Source organism: Opisthocomus hoazin, chromosome 9 (assembly GCF_030867145.1).
Source record: "Opisthocomus hoazin isolate bOpiHoa1 chromosome 9, bOpiHoa1.hap1, whole genome shotgun sequence".
NCBI classification, from domain to species: Eukaryota; Metazoa; Chordata; class Aves; order Opisthocomiformes; family Opisthocomidae; genus Opisthocomus; species Opisthocomus hoazin.
The window spans coordinates 23,724,197-23,742,925 of NC_134422.1; the positions used below are offsets into that span (position 1 = coordinate 23,724,197).

The window sequence follows — 18,729 nt, forward strand, 5'->3', positions numbered from 1 at the left end:
CCCTATACGGTGCTCACGGTGTTCTGTTCCTCAGTTCCCGGTTTGGTTCTGCATCTCATTCTCTTGCTTTGTCAGTCCATCCAAGCTTCCTTCTTACTCCAGTTCCCAAAGGAAACACCCACCCCTTCTCTTGTCTGCCTTTGCATCTTCAGCTTCCTCCCCTCCCGCCTGTATGGCTCTTGCTTTCAAATCAGGCAAGTTCTTTTAGTTGCTTGGTACTAGCACAGGATGGAGGATGGTCACTGGACAGAGAAGTTCCCTTCTCAGCTCAAAGCCCAGTCCAGGCATGACCTATATGCCTGGACCAGCAGGTGCGACAAAGAACCGGCTCAGATGCCCATGGCAACCCATGTAGCTCTTCCTGACCATATACTAACTGTAATTGTGTTTAGCAGACTTAAGACTCGTCCAGTCTCTGGCTGAGTCTCAAGAGGAGAGCAACTGGCACATAACTGATGTAAAAAACCTCTCATGTCCAATCTTTGTTCCAAACATGGAGAGAAATTTACAGATACTGAAAGGCAAAGTGACCTGTATTATTAACAATAGCAACATTTAATATTTTTATAACATGTACACATGATTTATTTCCAAGGTTGTTTAACCACCCATTATGAAGACGGTTTATGAAGAAGAAATTATTCATGTACAAACTGTCTACTATTATCACTGCCATTACAAACAGCATACCCTAAGGTATTTTGGGCTTAAAATAATTTAAAAATACAGCCAATATCCCTATATTAATTTACCATCTATGCAATTCATTGCATTCACACAAAAAGAAAAAGCAATCTGTTCTGTACAGAAGGAAATAAAACTCTCTTGCTTCGATGCTACAAATAACCCAGCCAGCAAACTTTACTGCAAATGTTTGTGTATATAACTCCTGTGGAAACTGCTTAATTGTCTACTATGCATAGGAAAAAGGGGAAATGAGGCATATGTCAACAGATCAAGGAGCACACCAGAGCAGTGAATAAAGATCACACCACAAATAAAAATGAAGTAGCAAAATTTATGTTAAGTGATTTCCACTGGTGTTTAATACAAATTTCAGGACGGTTTGTTACAAATTTTTGTTCATTATTAAACAGCAGAATCTGTACATTAGCTGAGTCACAAGCAAAAGTCAAGCAAAAGAAAAAAAGAAACAGCAGTTTCCAATACAAGAAATTTATCCCTAGTGTCCCTAGAGTTCCTGCTGTCTCCCCGTCTGCCCTGCATTTTGGTTGTCCTCTTCAGATTCAGTGGATTTGTAGGTGTGGCACAAGCACCTTTCATGATTTTTCTGGAAAAAAAACCAACAAACCCCACAAGATTTTTTATATGAGTTAATTGTAAGTGACTAGATACTTCAGAATTAGTGTAGGTCAGTTTCTTTACTTTCTAGCTGTCTTATAGTTGCTTATAAACTAAGCAAGGTCTAATCCTTGATAAGTACCACTTTCATGTATCCCTGTACATAAATGTAATGCAATACCAGTGGAGATGGGCAAAAAGTACACAATATTGATAAAGCAACCCAAAGCCAATAAAAGCAAGACTCAATTCTATAAGATTATCTTTCTCTAATTGCCATTTGTATACATTCATAAGTCTGCTTTACCAGCATAGGAAGTCATGCTGAACCTAAAATCATTTGCAATTAACAATTGTTTAGTATTTATATAATGTGTACTTCTACAAATTTATGTAATTAGAGATTTCAGGTACATATCTGATTAAAGAAGTAACTTCAGATTTCAAAAGTGAAACTTAGCAGTCTTTTTCTATACTGGGCACACTTTGCAATACCCTAATTTTTCTTTCCCCCAGAAATTAATTAACAATAAGCCATGTAAAACTGCATTTCCTATATAGCTGTCTGCATCTATTTTCTTTCTTTTATTTCAGTAGCTCTACTTGCCTCTCTTTTACCAATATTGTAACATTAGTTTTCTCAACTAATACAGATAATTTGAAAGTATTTCAAAAACATGTCCTTAAGTTTTTTGAAAACTGAAATGTCATGCAGCCAAAATACAGAAAGTGCTACTCAGATTCAAAAGTTCTTATTGGGAACAACATCTTTGTCCATTTCCCCTTCTATCAATTTTACAACTGTTCAGACTAGTACAGTGGATATTCTACACTTACAAATAGTAGCTGACCTTATTACTTCTAAAACAGGCACCATTATTCTAAAGGAGGCAGCCAATACTTGCGCTGCAAAGTGTGGAAGAGAAACAGCCAATTTTGCTCAAGGCCATATGAGAATTCAGGGTCTCGTTTCTTCTGATGTCACATTTTTGTTAAACTAACAACATCACATATTAAAATCTTGCCAGAATCAACATATCAGTGTGAGAGCCAAAGCAAACATTTCATTAGCCTCCACACATGGAAAATCTGCATCACACACGAATGGGACTGCATGATGCTCAAAAGCTTATCATCGCCATCACCCCCCTGGAAAATTCTACAACTGAAAATGCTTTGTACTAGACTACAAGCTATGCATACTCAGAAGTCACACTTAATAGCATAGGGTAGCAATCTAATTAAAATATAAGCAGATATTTATTTACATTTTCCATGCAGATGCTACAGTCTCTTAAGACTTAGGGCTTGAAGAAACTTAACCTTTGATTTATACCACAGGAGTTTAATTGTAGGTTACAATAATGCCACTGCTAACCAAAGCTTCCTAAGCCACTTAATTCATACATAGAACAGTACCTTACTCTAATGGGGGTTTAGAATACACCAGAAATGCAGGATCAGATCCTACCTTCAAAGACCCTTTATTGCACCACATTCTTGAAACAGATTCTGGGTTTATGGAAATTAAGCAGGTCCCTCCAAGGGGATGTAGATACTTAGCATCTAAAATTAGATTTTTTTTTTTTTCCCTAGAAGACAATCAGTTCTACTTAGCTTAGCAGTTAACAACTTGCAAAAAAAATAGGTTGTCAGCTGTGACATGCTTACCCTTCAGACTAAAACAAAAGCAAGAAAAGCAACTTTGAGAGTGTCACTATTAATGGCACTCAAAACTGCATACATGTTATAGATCATATGTATTCTACATCCTTGTTGAAGTAAGAGACTTCTTTTATTCATTCACCTTTTTCTTGTCCTCTCCTTCTTGTGGCTAAGCGATTGTAAAATTACATTTAAATAGCAGAAGTGGCATGTTTAAATACTAGCTCAACAGCCTCAGTATCACGGTCTGTATCTGAAAACACTGTTTGCATTTTGATTTTCTTCTTAAAAGTACTTGACATACTAGAATAGTCCTGTCCTTTTACTGTCTCTCCAAAGAGCCAACACAAAAACATTGTGTCTTTTTTCCAAGACTCCAGCGCTAAGACAGCAACCTCTCTTTGTAAACAACCAAAATATCCCAGCTGCCATGTAGATCGCCATTTCAGTGCGATTACATTACCCTATAACAATATAAATAAAATGTACTCTGGACTCCTCTTTCGGCTCCTCCCTCTAGTATATCTGACATATCATAAAAATGATGCTTGTATTTATCCAGGCAAATGTTAACTATTTGGTTTCAGCACTGTTTTGGCATTTTGATAATTCTTTTCTACATGATGTTCAGTTTACAACCTACGGTACTTTAAATATAATGTATATGTCACTAAGCTGTTACAGAAACTTGAGTTTGGCATGTTTCTGATGAGCATGTAGATGGAAAGTGGAGACTTCAGAGGAAGAAGTCAGTCACAATGGAGGATGCCCACCACTGACTAATCTGATACTTACGCAGATCACATGCAGTTAGTATGAAATGATACCTTACATGCAAATCAGAAAGACATTTTGTCTTCATTATTTATACACCAAGAAATTTCCCCCCCAAGAGGAAATACAGTTGCAAGACACACAGTGGTTAAAAGAGACATGACTCACAAATTAACACAGCACAGTTTGCAGTGATAGTGAGAACAGATACTCAGTTTCTCTAAATCTCTGAAACAATTATGCTTCAGTCTAAAACTTTTTACATATTACATATACATTTACAATTTACATATACATACAAGATACATGCCTATACTTATTGACTATTCATATTCAAGGAAGTAAAATAGTGCCTGGTCACAGTTATGAATAGATTAATGCATATCCCTTTATTGCATACAAAGTAGAGGTCAGAAATGCCTTTTTTTCTTTCCCCCTGAGATCATTTTCACACGCATACATTCACAAAAATATCAGGGAGAGCTTTTCAATTCAGTGTATTTCTCTTTTTTGGTGGCTAACAAAAGATTTATAGGAAATATACATACTCAAATTTGCTCCAGTTTCTGGAGTTCATGGTACAATCATCCATAAGGGTGTGTTTCGGTGGTTTCTTCTGGATTATTCAGAGACAGCAATGGTTTTTGGAACTTGCTTTGTATCCAAACTCGCTGCATTTGCACTTTTTTCTTCCTGTTTACTTGTAATCGCCGATCAACTAAATTCTGTACTTCAGTTAATCCAGCCAAGTTGAACATGTTCCATACCTCATCTATTTTCTCATATGAAAAATTATTGTAATTAAAAAAAATAAATAAAATTGTAGAACGTAGTAATTAACAACCTGTAGTTCAACCAAAGATGGAACTAAATCTGTTTTGTGTTTTGAAAGATCGAGGAAACTACCTGTAAGAAACCTTTTGTTATAAATTCATTTTCACAGCTCTGAATTTATATTACAGTAAAAAATGTTATGTTGAGGCCCAAACCACATTGGTTATTACTCATGGCATTCACAGATCCCTTTTCTTCAGAGGGTTGAGTATGCCAGAGTTGAGGAAAATAAATGTATGCTATTTGGTCACTGTTTGCATATTATTGAGATAAAGCTACTTCACCTGCCAAATACAATCCACACATCTATGCCAGCGTCATTATCTCCTTCTTGTCAGTCACCACTGGAAAACTTTAAGCTTCTTTGTCATGAGTAAGCAGAAACCAAGATATTTAAAAACTAAGAAGGCTCTTTGAATTCAAGTGATTTCCCATACATGTCCCAGATCCTCCTTCTCACTTCTAAAATTACTCAGGCTGGGATAAATCCCGATCCATCTCTATTGCTTACAGTCTAGGTTGCAGAGGGTAAAAAGAAAAATAAAAAAAGGATTGTGATGCTCACTTTCACAATTTCCAGTAGCTGGGCTAAAATACATCAGTTTAACCTGACTGTCAACAGAACCAAGTGAGTGGGCGGGCAAAGGGCAGTAGTATCCATAATCAGGAATTTAAGTTAAGCTCCTGCAGAAAGAGCAGCCTCACAACTCAGATTCACCAACACAGCAGAAGAAAATATCAGATCACTGCTACCGACTGTCCTTAAAATTGAGATAAACATGCTTGGAAGAAATAAATCAAGTACCTCTTTAAATAACAGAATTTGAGCATACCATTAAACACGAGAGGCTTAGACAAAGAGAAATTTCCAGTGATGTCTGCAAGCAATCTTGCAGGACCCCAGATGTAACAAGTGTACACATAACAGGAATTATTTTCTTAGAACAGTTAGCTTTGGGCTTTGTAAAAGCAGAGAATTAAAAAAAAAAGCCAGCAAAACTTTCTTTAGTTTTCTAAGATGAGCTTTTATAATTCAAATCATCTTAAGAGACACTCAACTCTTTCTATAAAACTATACCGTTTCATACCTTTGGTAAAGAAATATACTCTGGTTCCATCTCCTCGTACATAAAAATTTTCTGACAAGCAGCGACCTAAGAAATTAGAGCAGTAATGAAAAAGCATGTGTCACTATTTTTCAAAAAAAGAGTTAAACAGCGAACTACAAAAGCATTCAGGAACTACCTTTTTTAAAGCGAAGTTGAGCTGTATCATATCTTCCATAGTCTCGAAATAACAACATTCCTCCAGGTTTCAGTAGTTTAGCCAACCTATTTACAACCCTTTGCATCCTTAGAAAATAGATGAGATACTGGTGAAATTTACAAACATAACTGTTTTTTTCTAGATGCTTGGAATATACATAAATTTCTGAAACTACAGTGAGAAGATGTGTCTATATTTACAATAAAAAGGGCAGGCACTAGTGAACAGGAAGGACGCTCTACAAAAAAAATGTCTAATAATTTAAAAGGAACTGTAAGAGAATAAAAACTGGGAAGGGAAAAGGAGCCCTTTTCCTTCACTTCAACAGAATCTCAAGGATGGATTAAACCAGTTTTTGAGTACATGGGTCATATGGGTGAGGCAGATATATGACAAACAATGAATGAACAGTTAGCTATGTGCATTGTAGAGCCAGACTGAGCCTTCTCGTTGTACATAGCAAAATCAAGGGTCTGGAAGGTAGACAAAAAACTTACCTGATTTCTTTATGGAGGTACTGATCATACACATAAAATCAGTATGTCCACATCTAACAGTTGAGGATGGAAAGAAAAATCTGAGTAGTACCTCAGGAGAGGAATCTGGCAGAACCCCATCTGGAGTTAGAGGAAAGTCTGCATCTTCCAAAATGCTGACAAGTTTGTGAATCTTGGTGGTATCTAACATCAGCTCTTCCTTATCAAGATTACACCAGCCTACTGTATGCATGATAGGAATAAGTACCACACACAGTACTCTTTCCCTTTCACTAGACCAGAGCATCTTCATTCTCACTTTTTAACCTTACCTTGGAGATTCTTATAAATACATTTGCATTACGCTTTAAAATACGTTAATAACGAATAATGACTTGGGTTTGCCTCAGTCTTTCAGAGAATAAGCTGAAAGGCTCAGGTTGTCCACATTCATGAAAGACCACAAAAGGCAGTCTGCACCTGGCAGGCTGCAAGGTAGAAAAGTCCACTTGCCTAGTTCAACCCTTCCTCCCACAGTGAAGCAGACAGATCGTGCAGAAGGTGTGAGTGAATTCAAAATGAATGGAAAGGAAAGGCAGGGTGCTGAAAAGAGCTAAAGAAGAGTAAGTCCTACTTAACTATACAAAATCAGCATACCACTATTGTGTACCGAGAGAACATCCTTACGCCATCCCTGTCTCTCAGGTGGCCTTACCCCCTTGCCCCAAGGATGTCATAACTCAAGAAACCTGGTGCTTATGCAACAGCAGTGCAGGCATCTTACCTTGATTTTTAAGGGACAGAATTAGGAGGCAGCTCAGCAGAAAATAATACCATATCTCCAAACAAACAAACAAGAACAAAAAGCAGCATACATTTTTTAAGCATGGAATTCCCTTGGAAGAAGCCAAGTTCTTTAAAAGTTGTCCACTTTGCTCATGCTCAACACAGGCAACTAAGCATGCTGCCAGAGACAGAAAAGGCAGCATCATCTAAGAATAAGAGACTGTTCAAGACAGGTAGCTGTGTACAGAATTGCAGACTTTGCTTATATAAACATAAAACTTTTGTGCACACAGAAAAAAAATGTACAAGCCCAAAAAGTGAAAGTGCTTTGAGAAATCTCATCTCATAGGACTAGAGCACATTAATTAAATAGCTTGAAGAAAGTTTAATATCTTTCAAATTCTGCAAGCAACTTTTAGAGTGGCCTTCTAGCAGAGTTGAAGTGTGTTAAAAATGGGGTACAAAAGTAGCAATTATCAAAAACTAAACAGAGCAGCCTGAAGAGAAATCACTAAGTAAAAATTGTGCTGAACACAAATGCGTCCCTCTTGTGTATTTTCCAGGTCTCCAAAGTATGTAAGTTCTGCATCATCATGCTCTTGCTTTTCTTTTTCATTTCCCACTTTCAAAGTTTCCAGAAAAAAAATGTATACTGAGCAAGATGAATCTGGACTACGTTTGCCTTTATGCAGTCATTTTAATTCTACGAGGTGACAGTAATGACTAACAAATCTTTGGAAAGCGGGTCTTACAACACAGACAATTACACAGAAATCTTTATGTGTGTATACACACACACACAAAAACATCCATGTCAGCCTTCAGATGCTGACATGGGGAGGAGAAAAAAAAAAAAAAAGACAAACACATTCTCAAATGACTAATAGGAAAAAGATCCACATAAATTCTGACAGAAGGTCTGATTACTGCTTCTACAGGCGAAGTGATTGAATGTATGTGTCTCTATTGTCCAATTTCTTCCTGGCAGCATCACCACAGTTACAGAGGTCTGAAAGCTACTGCTTGAATTGTTTCTGAAATCTGGACTCAGGCTTTGCATGACTCATGTGCTCATCTCTGAACAAACAGGAAGGAGCAATATCCTATATGGGAAAGACATTTCTGTAAAGCTAATCATTAATAACTTAGGCAGTGAAATAGTTCCCAGACTTAGGCGAATACTGTTCTGTTTGCCAAGCCCATTTAAATGACATTCTTAAAGTAATAAACATATTACCACACACACAGCATGTATGATCTAGTTAAAGGAAGAGTCAAGGAGTTTAACTTACATGCCCTCTTTTGCATTTTTACCATTAAAAAAGGGCATTTGCACAATCAGCCAGCCTTAACACTCATGAAGTTTGGCTCATTAGACATTAAGAGGCATTAGTAACAAGGCTAACAGCACCCAGCATAACACTATGCATGAAAATTAGATCAAATTTTCTTAATAAAAACAAGTTACAAAATTCTGAATGAATTTTCATTTAAACGGCCTGCATGTAAGCATTTGCATGTTAAATTAGCAACCTAAGTCTCTGTCGACATATTGCAAGGTGTTAAATCACGAATGTTTGAGTATGATCACTAAAAATAATTTCCTTCTACAAGACTAGCATTCTGATTTTTTTAATTTGTAATTTTCTTGAATCACTGTCACTTTTAATAGGTATGTACGTGGTTACAATATACCCCTTGTATTTTGATGGAGACAAGAGGCTCAGTAATGAATTAGCCTGACGAGCTTTTCTCTTGAAGCCTGAAAATGGGAAGCAGCTTTTAAAATACCTTGTTTTATATATATTGTAGCTTACTAAACAATAAATTAAAGATTCATCATCTTCTTTTGCTATTCTTAAAAAACTCCAGTGATAAAAGAGATTTAACCCATTTGCTTTGCCCTTTAGTCTGCATTTACCTGTCAGGATGAATAGTAGAGAGTACAAAGACAAGGAGAATGACATCCAGGATCTCGTCTGGAAAAGGATAGGGTAAAGCATCATCACACACATCATGAACAAAGGCAGAACACCAGGCTGAATTGTAGGACGAATGTAACTGTCAGGAAAAAGATGAAAAGAGGCACAGAGAGAACAGTAGTAGTTAATACGTTTACTGTGACTCAAGAAACTTTTTTTCTTCAATTATTCAGCATTGTAAAACATCTCGTATAAAAGCCTATTCTGTCTGGTATCTTACTCAAGCTGAGAAGCAAGCTCACTGATGGTATTCATTCCTCTCTGCATAGAGTAAGACTTTGTTCTTTGGAATATTGAAAACTTCAGTTAAAAGTTGTCAAAGCCATCACATTCTTTTTCATGAAGACGGCTTCCTGGCAGCCTCCTGAATTACAGGCTTATAAGGTACTCTAAAGTGAGCATATGAATTACCTTTACCAGCTCCACTGCTCCTGAAGCAAAATCACAACAGTATAGAAAGGTTCCAGGTGTATCGCTAGGAAAACAAAACCAATATCAGTAAAAAAATTATTATTGTAAAAGATTAAAGTCTACCTCGGTGTTCATGGAAGTACTGAGGGCCCTTTGGGGTTCTCCACAGGTTTGATCAAGTATGTTTTATTGATGTCTAGCACATGGAAAACCACAGAGGTTGTAATGAACCAACAGGGCAGACAAATTCAGAAGAATACCAACAGGCAGTTAGTATAAAAAGGAGAATTATAGCCTTGTCAGGGAGGAAGTGAAAAGGAAATGAAAGAAGGTCACAGACGGCTGTCAGGATTGATGACAATGTCCTGGTGTTGTATTACATAAATGCACATTAATAGGTCACATTTTCTTACAGAAGCACTGCATTAAGTCTCTATCATTAGCCCGTGTATGCAGTTTAATTAGCAATATGATTTGGGCAGGGGTGAGGTGTTGAAAGAGTCATCCATAGTTCTGCAGAGGTTTGGGTTCCCATGTGCCACCTTGCTGTGCTTTTGATTGTTAAGCAGTATTGGTTGTTTCCCTCCATTATCCCTTTTGTTTTTAAGCAAAGATGAATAAAGATTTCCTGTAGCACTGTTTTCCCTTCCTTTCCCATCCAAGACTAAGCCAGCTAAAAATTTCCTCATACTATTCATCAGACACTAGTAACTCCAGGGAGAATTCTTTTTCACCTCTGAAAAATTCATTTAAGAGAAACTGAGCAAGCACCTCAAAACCTACTGAAAGATGACCTCATGGTCAACTCATGATCAATTAATCTCTCTTTAAAAATAATTGGGATTTTGGACAGACGGTTTCTTTAGAGAGGGAATCAATAAACTGTGGCAGTGCCTACAAGATCTCACAGTATACACAGCTAAGTTAGTGACCTCTCTCCGAGGACTCAACAGGAGAACCCTTGTGGACCAAAATATATTCCACCCTTGTTGCTGAGCAAAACTTTTATAAGCTCTGCGACCACCATGAGAGTTGATGAGTTTAGGTATTTATCATGGATGAGGGCAAGTAGACAGGCTTTGGACCCAGCCAGTCCCTTGGAAAAGATTAACCTCATTACCTAATTGGCTTGTTCAGATGTTATTTCAATTTTTTTTGAGACAAAGAGGAGCTATGTAGAAAGTGACCTTAAACAAAGACACAGCTTGATCTGGATGGTGATTTCATGATGCATTGTATTAAAAAGCAGTAACTTACAATTTAAGGGGGACAGGGTGAAATGGTTTTAAAGTTACATTAACAAACCTAAGTGAAAAAATTTTTGGTAGCCAGCGTACACTCATACTTGACACTGGCTTCTTTTGCTATGCACACAAAAGGCAATTTTTATATTATTAAATTCAGAGTAAACCCAACTGTGCTATAAAGCCAGGCCTGCTAAGAGATGAGATGTTTCCATCAGGTCATATACAAGACAAATGTGTGAGTTGTTCAATGTACCAATCAATGTGATTGACTGAAGGATTTGCATAAGAATAGAGATCTCCAGGAAAAATACCTAAAGAGTGGATTCTTAATTATCAGAAATGCCAGCCTATGACTAATGTTTCCCATGAGGAAGACACAAAAGTTTGTCTCATCTTTTTTAATACAGCCACATGATACCTTTTCCCTATATAGTGTTACTTTCCAAACTCTTCATATGAAACAGGGCTCCTTTTTCATTACAAGCTGTCTAAAGCAAAGCATTTGCTGTGGGATGAAGATGCATTGCTAACAGTAATAGGTGTCATGTATGACCCTGGTGCATCACTCAATTCCTCCTGCTCTCTGTTTCCATGTGTGCAGAATGGACTATTTTTGTACAGTGGTGATGCTAGCAATCAGAATTCATTTATAGAATAACGAACTTGGAGGCATGAATAAAAAGAAATCTATTTCAACCCTAGATACATAGATGGCCTTTCCAATAAAACCTTCCTGCCTACATGGAAGGGAGGACATGCTGTCATAACAGCTTTTTCTAAAACTGGAAGCTAAGTGGATTAAGATGTTCCAAGGAATTAAGTAATGCAATACAGGATTTGTGCCTTCCTTGACACTAAAGCTTGAAGCAATATGACAAAGTGTACCAGCCAAATTCAGAAATAATGCAACTTCTTACCAGTAGATCACGTGCTATTATCTACTGTCTCCAACTCTGGCCTTTTAAAGAGATATCTGGTAGTTTTACGGTGACATATAAGACAAGAGAATATTTCACTTGCCTGAGATTAACTACAAGAAATTTGTCTGAATACACCTGAAGACAAACCTTGTCAGCAAATATGGTCCCCCCTAGACTAGGGTTGACCAGTATGAGGAGTATCTGTGGTCTGCAAGCAATCAGAATTTCAGGGCTGTAAAACAGTCTACTCAACACTTCCTGCAGCACTGGTCCAGCACCAACATTTGAAGAAAATTAAGAACATAAGAATAGAACTTCTATATTTGAAAATCCAGCACTACATACCATAGAACTTTCAAAATAGGAAAGACACTGTTTCCAGCACCACAACCAACCTAAAATCAGAAGAGAAACAAAAAGTTAACATAAATGAGCAAATAAAACCCATATTCTTTTATTTTTTTCCTTAAAATAGTTGGTAGGTAGGAGCCATTAGACTTGAAGACAAGTCAGACAGAAAAGGTATAAACAGCTCATACCACAATTCTCAAAATACTTCTATGATCACATTTCTCTTCATGTCTTTCTAAAATTAAGAGAGGATCCATCTCTCAAACTGCATAGGAGAATGTCCAATTTCACCATTTGGCAAGAATGTGTCAAATACTTTCACTTTAAGACAGAGCACTGTAAGAACAAAGCATTCTAAGACACAACTTTCATCAGGAAATTAGAAACCCATCTTTCAGTGAAAATGTAATCTGACAATCTAGCCCTAAATTCTGATTTGGGAGAAACTTTAAAGTGAAAGCAAAGCCCAGATCCTAGGTATCTCTGGAAGTTTCTGCCATAATTGAATGTAGTGCGTCAAATACCAAATGTTTACTTTTCTTACTAAGTAAGTATCAAGAAAGTCTTTATCAGGCTTTTGAGCAACTAAGCGGAGTTCTATATGATAGGTAGCATGGATTTGCAGTGCATTACCTCTAATATTCTGTAAGTGGCATCACTACCAGGGAAGGATTCTAGCCTGCCAAGTTCTTCTCCACAGTTTTTACCCTGAGGACTCTCAGTAAGAGATTTTGCTTGGCTTTTATTATCTACGTATCCTTGTACAGAAGCAGAACCACCTCCATAACTTTTCTTCCAATATTTGTCTCCTTCCTCAAACATTTCATTTTTCTGTAAAAAAATGTCAGTACTATTTATTTTTGTGTGTTCTGAAGATTTTTCTTCTGTTTTCAACTCTTGTCTCCTTTTTTCTGGAAGAATTTCTGGAAACTCCAGAAACAGCCAATTGCGATCCTTAAAAAAGTTACTTTTATGAGTCTTGTAAAATTCATTCCAATATTTACTGGCTTCTCTCTCATATTTATCTGAAATTAAAACAAAACAAAAACTTGGTGAATATAAGCTTAGCTACAAAATACTGTAAAGCAACATGGAATTTGGACCGCAAATTTACAGATGAAAAATCCATAGTTTCCCACATTGTGCATATTTAAATAAAAACATATGGAGTTTTTTGGGTCTTACCTTAATCTGTGCTCAAAGTAACTTGCAGGAGGGTTTAATTAGATCTTATGTGACTTAGGATGGGGCAGACAGGCTTTCTGAATCTTTTTTTTTTTTTTAAGGTAGTGACATAAAGGAACAGCATTAGCAAAATATCAGAAGTTTCTTAGATAAGCTTCCATGTCTCAAATTACAAAAGCAATGCATCTTTTCAATTAAATGTTCTCCATGTTTTTCCTATTTAAGAAATACTAAATTGAAATTAATTTCATGATTTATGAAACTCTGTGAACAATTGCAAATTTGTTGGTAGCTAGTCGTCTCTCAAACAAAATATCAATTAGAAATACAGTTCTGTGAACTGGAGTGGTAAATGCTACCGCATAGCCAATAGACAGTAATTCACTCTTAACCATTCAACAATGCAGTTTTGACAGAAAATAACAATACAGTCAGAAGCAACATACTGACTTTCTTACTTTCAAAACACTTCAGAGAGTCTTACAATAGATCTTTGTGTGAAGTCTTCATTGACAAAACATTCTAACTGAATATTAGAATGTCAAAGAATAGGACTGGAAGGGATTTCACCCACTCAGGGAATTCATACCCCTTCTCCACAGAAATCTGTCCAACTTGTTCTTAAAATATCACCGTTCATACGGGTTTGACAACTTTCTTCAGTAATATATTATAGTCCTTCACCATCCGTACAATTAGAAACCTTTTCCACTACCTAACCTGAAATCTTCTTATTGCAATTTATGTCCAGTAATTGTTGTCCCATTAATCAAGCAGATATAGCAAAGATTACTCACTTCTCTCTGCAACACCTATTAACTTATATGAAGTCTTTTACTACGTCTCCCATAAACAATCTCTTCTAGACTGCCTAAACCTCTCTTGTTTTTTCCACAGAAGTCCTGATTTTTAGACTTCTGATCATTATAATTATTCTTCTCTAGATTCTCTCCAATTGATTTACTACTTTTTGGTGCTGTATTGTGGTAAAGGCATTATTAACGCAGAGCAAAAGGAATATATTACGAGGCTTACAGGCTGTAATCCTGTTTATAACTCCCAGCTTGCCATTTTGCAACAGCATGACACTGCTGATTCAGCTAGTGATTCACCACAACCCTCAGATCTAGTTCTGCAAAATGACTACCTAGCCAATTGTTCCAGAACCTAGCATTTTTTTGAAGGAATTAATTCCTAAGCAAAATATTCTGCATTTATTTTTAGCAGACATATCTTTCAGATCCTTTTTTTCCAGCATTTGTCCAGATCTTTCTGAATCCTATTACTATCTTTCACCACACTTGAAACATCTCTTCACTTAATACCATCTTGAAGTCTCCCATTACCTGAGGTCACTAATGAAAATACCAAGCAGAACTGGACACAGAACAAAATGCTCCTCTGCCCAGCACCGCCTTCCATTCTGAAAGCATCTCTCTAGGCCTTCATTTACCCAAAAGCAGTTTCATTAGCTCTCGCTTGCCTAACTTGCTTATGAAAATGTCAAGTAAAGCAAGTCAGAAGCCTGACTAAGGATAAATTTCAGGACGTCTGCTGTTTTTTCATTATCCTCAGGGCCTGTAACCTTCTCCAAGAAGGAAATTAGCTTGATTTTACATGATTTATTCTCGAAAAATATTTGTTGGCCAGTATTCACCTCCTTTGTTCTTCCAAAACCAGTGTCTGCAAGCTCTGCATTATCTCTTCCAGTATTTTTCCAGGAATTTAAACTAATTATCTGACTCTTCTCTTTTCCCAACTCCCTTTTTAAAAAAGTAAATATTCTCTTTTCTGCTTTCCTGGTCATCCATGTACTCTACGGATGTACTTTGTAACTTGTTCTTTCTCAGTATCAGAACAAGATCTTTCCTCCTTCTCACTAGCACTAATTGTGCTAGCCACTGGACTGCAGCTAACCCTTTCAAAGGCAGGCTGATAAAAAGGTAAGAATTACAGCTTTTTCAATGTCTCTTTTGTTGATGGTTTTCCCTTCCTCATCCCTCCTAAGTACCAAACCAAATCTTTATCTTGTTTTTTCCCCCCTTGTTGTCAAAGCATTTACAGAACTGTTTCTTGTTACCCTTGACATCTGTTGCTAAGTGTACATCATATAACGTGTTGCTTTTTTTGTTCCTACTCACTTACACTGACCCATTAATTCTTTTAATATAAATGCACAGAGTAAATATATGGTGCATTTCTCCTACTACCCTCATTTAAATCTTAACATACCATTTCCTAAATCGCTACAGCTTTTCAGAGACAAACAAGGCTGAGTATTATCATTAGAGGCACAGACAGGCAGTGGGAAGTGGCAAGAAGGTGGCAGAATGCCTCGTCCTAGAAATCTGTGTATTTTTTTTAAATTTAACATTTAATACATCTAATTGTATTATTGAAAGGGCAAGACCCAGCCATGCAGACTGATTTTATAAGTGCAGAGCTGATTGAGGCCATATACACCTGAATTCAATAGTGTAAGTTGCACTTTCATAGATTGCTCAGCTTCAGTATAAAAAACAAACCTTCAACTCAAAAGGTTCTTAAATCACTATCACTCCTTGTTATAGTCACTACTTTTCTACAAGTCCGCTCAGAACCCTTGTACTTAAATTCCCATCAAGTTTTCCAGATTTCGGAATTGAAGGAAAGCAATGGCTTAAGTTAGCCTTTCAAATTGTATTAGCATGGTATTACATAGGTTCAAGTGAAAGAACACTTTACTTCCCATTCTTTCACTGGTTACTCCTGCACCACTGTGTTATAACCATGCATGCAGTATTATTACCAATTTTTTGTTTCATTTTGTGTATTTAAATAGCCTAACTACTAGATTTTACAAAGCATGTAAAAGTTACAAAACTAATAAATGTATAATCTTCTGTGACAAAAAAAAAAAATCCCTTACTTCGTCAATCGATTTTCCTCCTTAACAGAATCTTTCAACGCTAGCTGGCACACCTGAGAAGAAACTGGACATGCTAGCAAGTAAATAAGATTCCTAAAGTTAGTACCATGAGTTCATTCAGTTTAACTTCTCTCATTTTAAAGAGGCTCACCAGAACTATTCTATTTTAGTAATATAACAGTATTGTTGAAATTTGTCTTGTCTTTTTCTCCTTACTGTAGTTTCCGGGGCCCCAAAATAACCTGCTTGTTAGCTTCAGTGTAGTTCATTGTTTACACAAATAGGCCAAATGTACTTCCACTTGCAGAATGAAGTTGAAGCTTTCTGAAGGAAGACTATCAGCAATGCTCACCTATTCAAGTTCTAAACAGAGGGGCATTCATAGGAAATGTCCTCGGATTCTTGTATTTCTTGGCAATAGACAAACGCCTGATTATTCCATTTCTCACCAGCACAAACTAAGTTCTAATTGATTGTAGATGAAGAATGAAAGATTCCATGAACCATATGGTTACACAGCTTAGTTTTCAATTATGAGCTCTTTTTCAACTTTTTATACAAACCAAATGAAAATATTAGATGTCATTTTTGAAAACCAAACATTGTACTCCTGTATTTATATAAAAAATGTGACAGGTAACAGAAAAGGGCAGGGTGACAATCCCCGAGCATTCAAAGCTATGAAGGGCACACAATCCAAGACACATTCACAGGTAGTTCAGATAAACTCCAACATGTGCCCTAGTTACATCAATGAAACTGAGCACAGGATCTTCATGACACTATCTAATTTGACAGGTTCAAGACACATCAAGTAAACTGAGGCCCAGGAGTAACTGCTAACTTAACCAAGTAATTGTTTTTAGAATATCTTTCTAATAAAGGAACAAATTAAGAATCCAGTCTTCTATGTTACTATCTTGTTGATATTCCAGCTTTAGCATACATAACTATCCTAGAGTTTAGTCTAGGCTTTAGTGTGACAGTTTGAACCTGGAGCTATCGTTCTTCAGAAATGCAGAATACAATAAGTTTTCCTTCTGAAGACAGGCACAAAATTCCATAATCATTTACAGAGCAGACTCTGCACGATGTATTGGAACACCTTCCACACAAAGTGAACACACTGCTTACTGAAGCACTCCCAGCTCAGCCTGGCCAAGGCAGCAAGCTGGAACCAGCTGGGACCAGTGCAACTTTCATGGCACTTGACTGAAATATGGTGCAATGTACAAATACTAGCTCTCTAAACAGTCCACAAATCATTAAAAAGCATTTGAATGTTGTACATGGGAGCTTTCATCCCCAGCACCCTGGGGATGGCTGCACATTCACTCCCTTTGATGAAGTAACAGTCCTGCATAGTAAGAGTTTTATTCTGAAGAACTGCAAAAGGAGCCAGAACTCGCAACTGCACCATATTAATGTATCTGTTCTACATAGAGCCTATTGCCCCATCAAATGCAAAACTGCTCAAATAAGTAACTGAATTGCTAGAAAAACATGCTTTGAGACAATATTTTGAGGCAATAAAGAAAACAAATTCAGGTAAGAGAATGTAGAAATAAAAAGAGTGTTCCTGGATTTTAAATTATCTTAAATGCTTTAATAAATAGCATTAAAATAGGAATTTTTAAGACATAATGAATTTGTTACCTTGGTCTTCCAATTGGACTTTCACAAGCGAGTTCTTTGCTGCTTTTTCCTTGGCATTCTCCTCTTCTTCTTGTGACCACTGCATGTGGTCCCTGCAAAAGGCAGTTGAAGAATGAGCCTTTAAATAGGATCTTCCATCATCTTTTTTCCCCAGGGAAAACCAAAAAATAAATTAGATACACGGTTTCAAATACATTTTCTTTCTGAATGTAAGCAAATGACCACAAGGAGACTGACAGTTAAAAACGAAGTTTCAGTGTATGATAGATAAAAATTAATGACTAGTTAGGTAAAACTCAAGTGATTAAGAAAAATCTTCCAACTGCAGAGAGTCTGAAGCAGTATGCCTTTTTTTTCTTAATAATAAGATTAACACATATCTTGTAAATTGAGTGTGTTTATAGGAATGCATTTTGAGTGTCCCATTAGAATTGCGTTTAGCTGGATATAATAATAGACCTACCAACAAACACCCTGATGCACGAAACTTCTCACATTACTAATGTTTCTGATGAGGAACAAAGGTCATTTAGCAAAGGAATCAGCTGTTCCTGAAACAGGGGGCATAATCCACGTATTCAAGTGGAACAGGTGGAATTGATGAACAGGATTTTACTTATTTGGGAAACAGAGACAGGAAACGTTTAACTATAAGACGAATGAGACATTCCTAAGAAAAGACAAGCCCTGCTGCAATGGTCCAGAGTCTTTGCTATCTATATTTGTGTGAAGTGGTTCACTAAACGTTACATTAACCCATTAAATGGTCATGGAACCAAGCCAAGATCTGAACCTGATGACTAAACTGCCTTCCTTGAAGATTCCGTGTTTGGATCAGGCTACAATGCAGAGTGCCCAAAAATGTGCTGCTGGCAGCTTTTAAAAGCAAATCAGCTGTCTCTCCAAATTGTACAGTCTGAACAGTTTTAGAAATCAGATTAAATTAGATAATATAATTCAAGTAAT

The 18,729-nt window shown here is 36.7% G+C and overlaps 1 protein-coding gene across 5 annotated transcripts in view; it reads right to left on the reverse strand.

The window, feature by feature from the left end:
- Nucleotides 1–593: 593 nt before the first annotated feature.
- The window catches only part of METTL8 (methyltransferase 8, tRNA N3-cytidine), a 28,860-nt gene continuing 10,724 nt past the window's right edge, over nt 594–18,729 (reverse strand). For 4 of the 5 annotated variants that reach the window (XM_075431005.1, XM_075431004.1, XM_075431002.1 and 1 more), the window contains exons 4-12: nt 17,764–17,855; nt 12,648–13,039; nt 12,009–12,058; nt 9,497–9,560; nt 9,025–9,164; nt 5,821–5,927; nt 5,664–5,729; nt 4,290–4,513; nt 594–1,291 (exon numbers count right to left, since the gene is read on the reverse strand). In XM_075431005.1, the coding sequence (XP_075287120.1) occupies nt 4,326–4,513; nt 5,664–5,729; nt 5,821–5,927; nt 9,025–9,164; nt 9,497–9,560; nt 12,009–12,058; nt 12,648–13,039; nt 17,764–17,855 (1,099 nt within the window). In that variant the 3' untranslated portion in view covers nt 594–1,291; nt 4,290–4,325. Of the gene's footprint in view, nt 1,292–4,289; nt 4,521–5,663; nt 5,730–5,820; nt 5,928–9,024; nt 9,165–9,496; nt 9,561–12,008; nt 12,059–12,647; nt 13,040–17,763; nt 17,856–18,729 lie in introns of those variants that run through there. The other variant, XM_075431007.1, reaches the window with a different exon arrangement.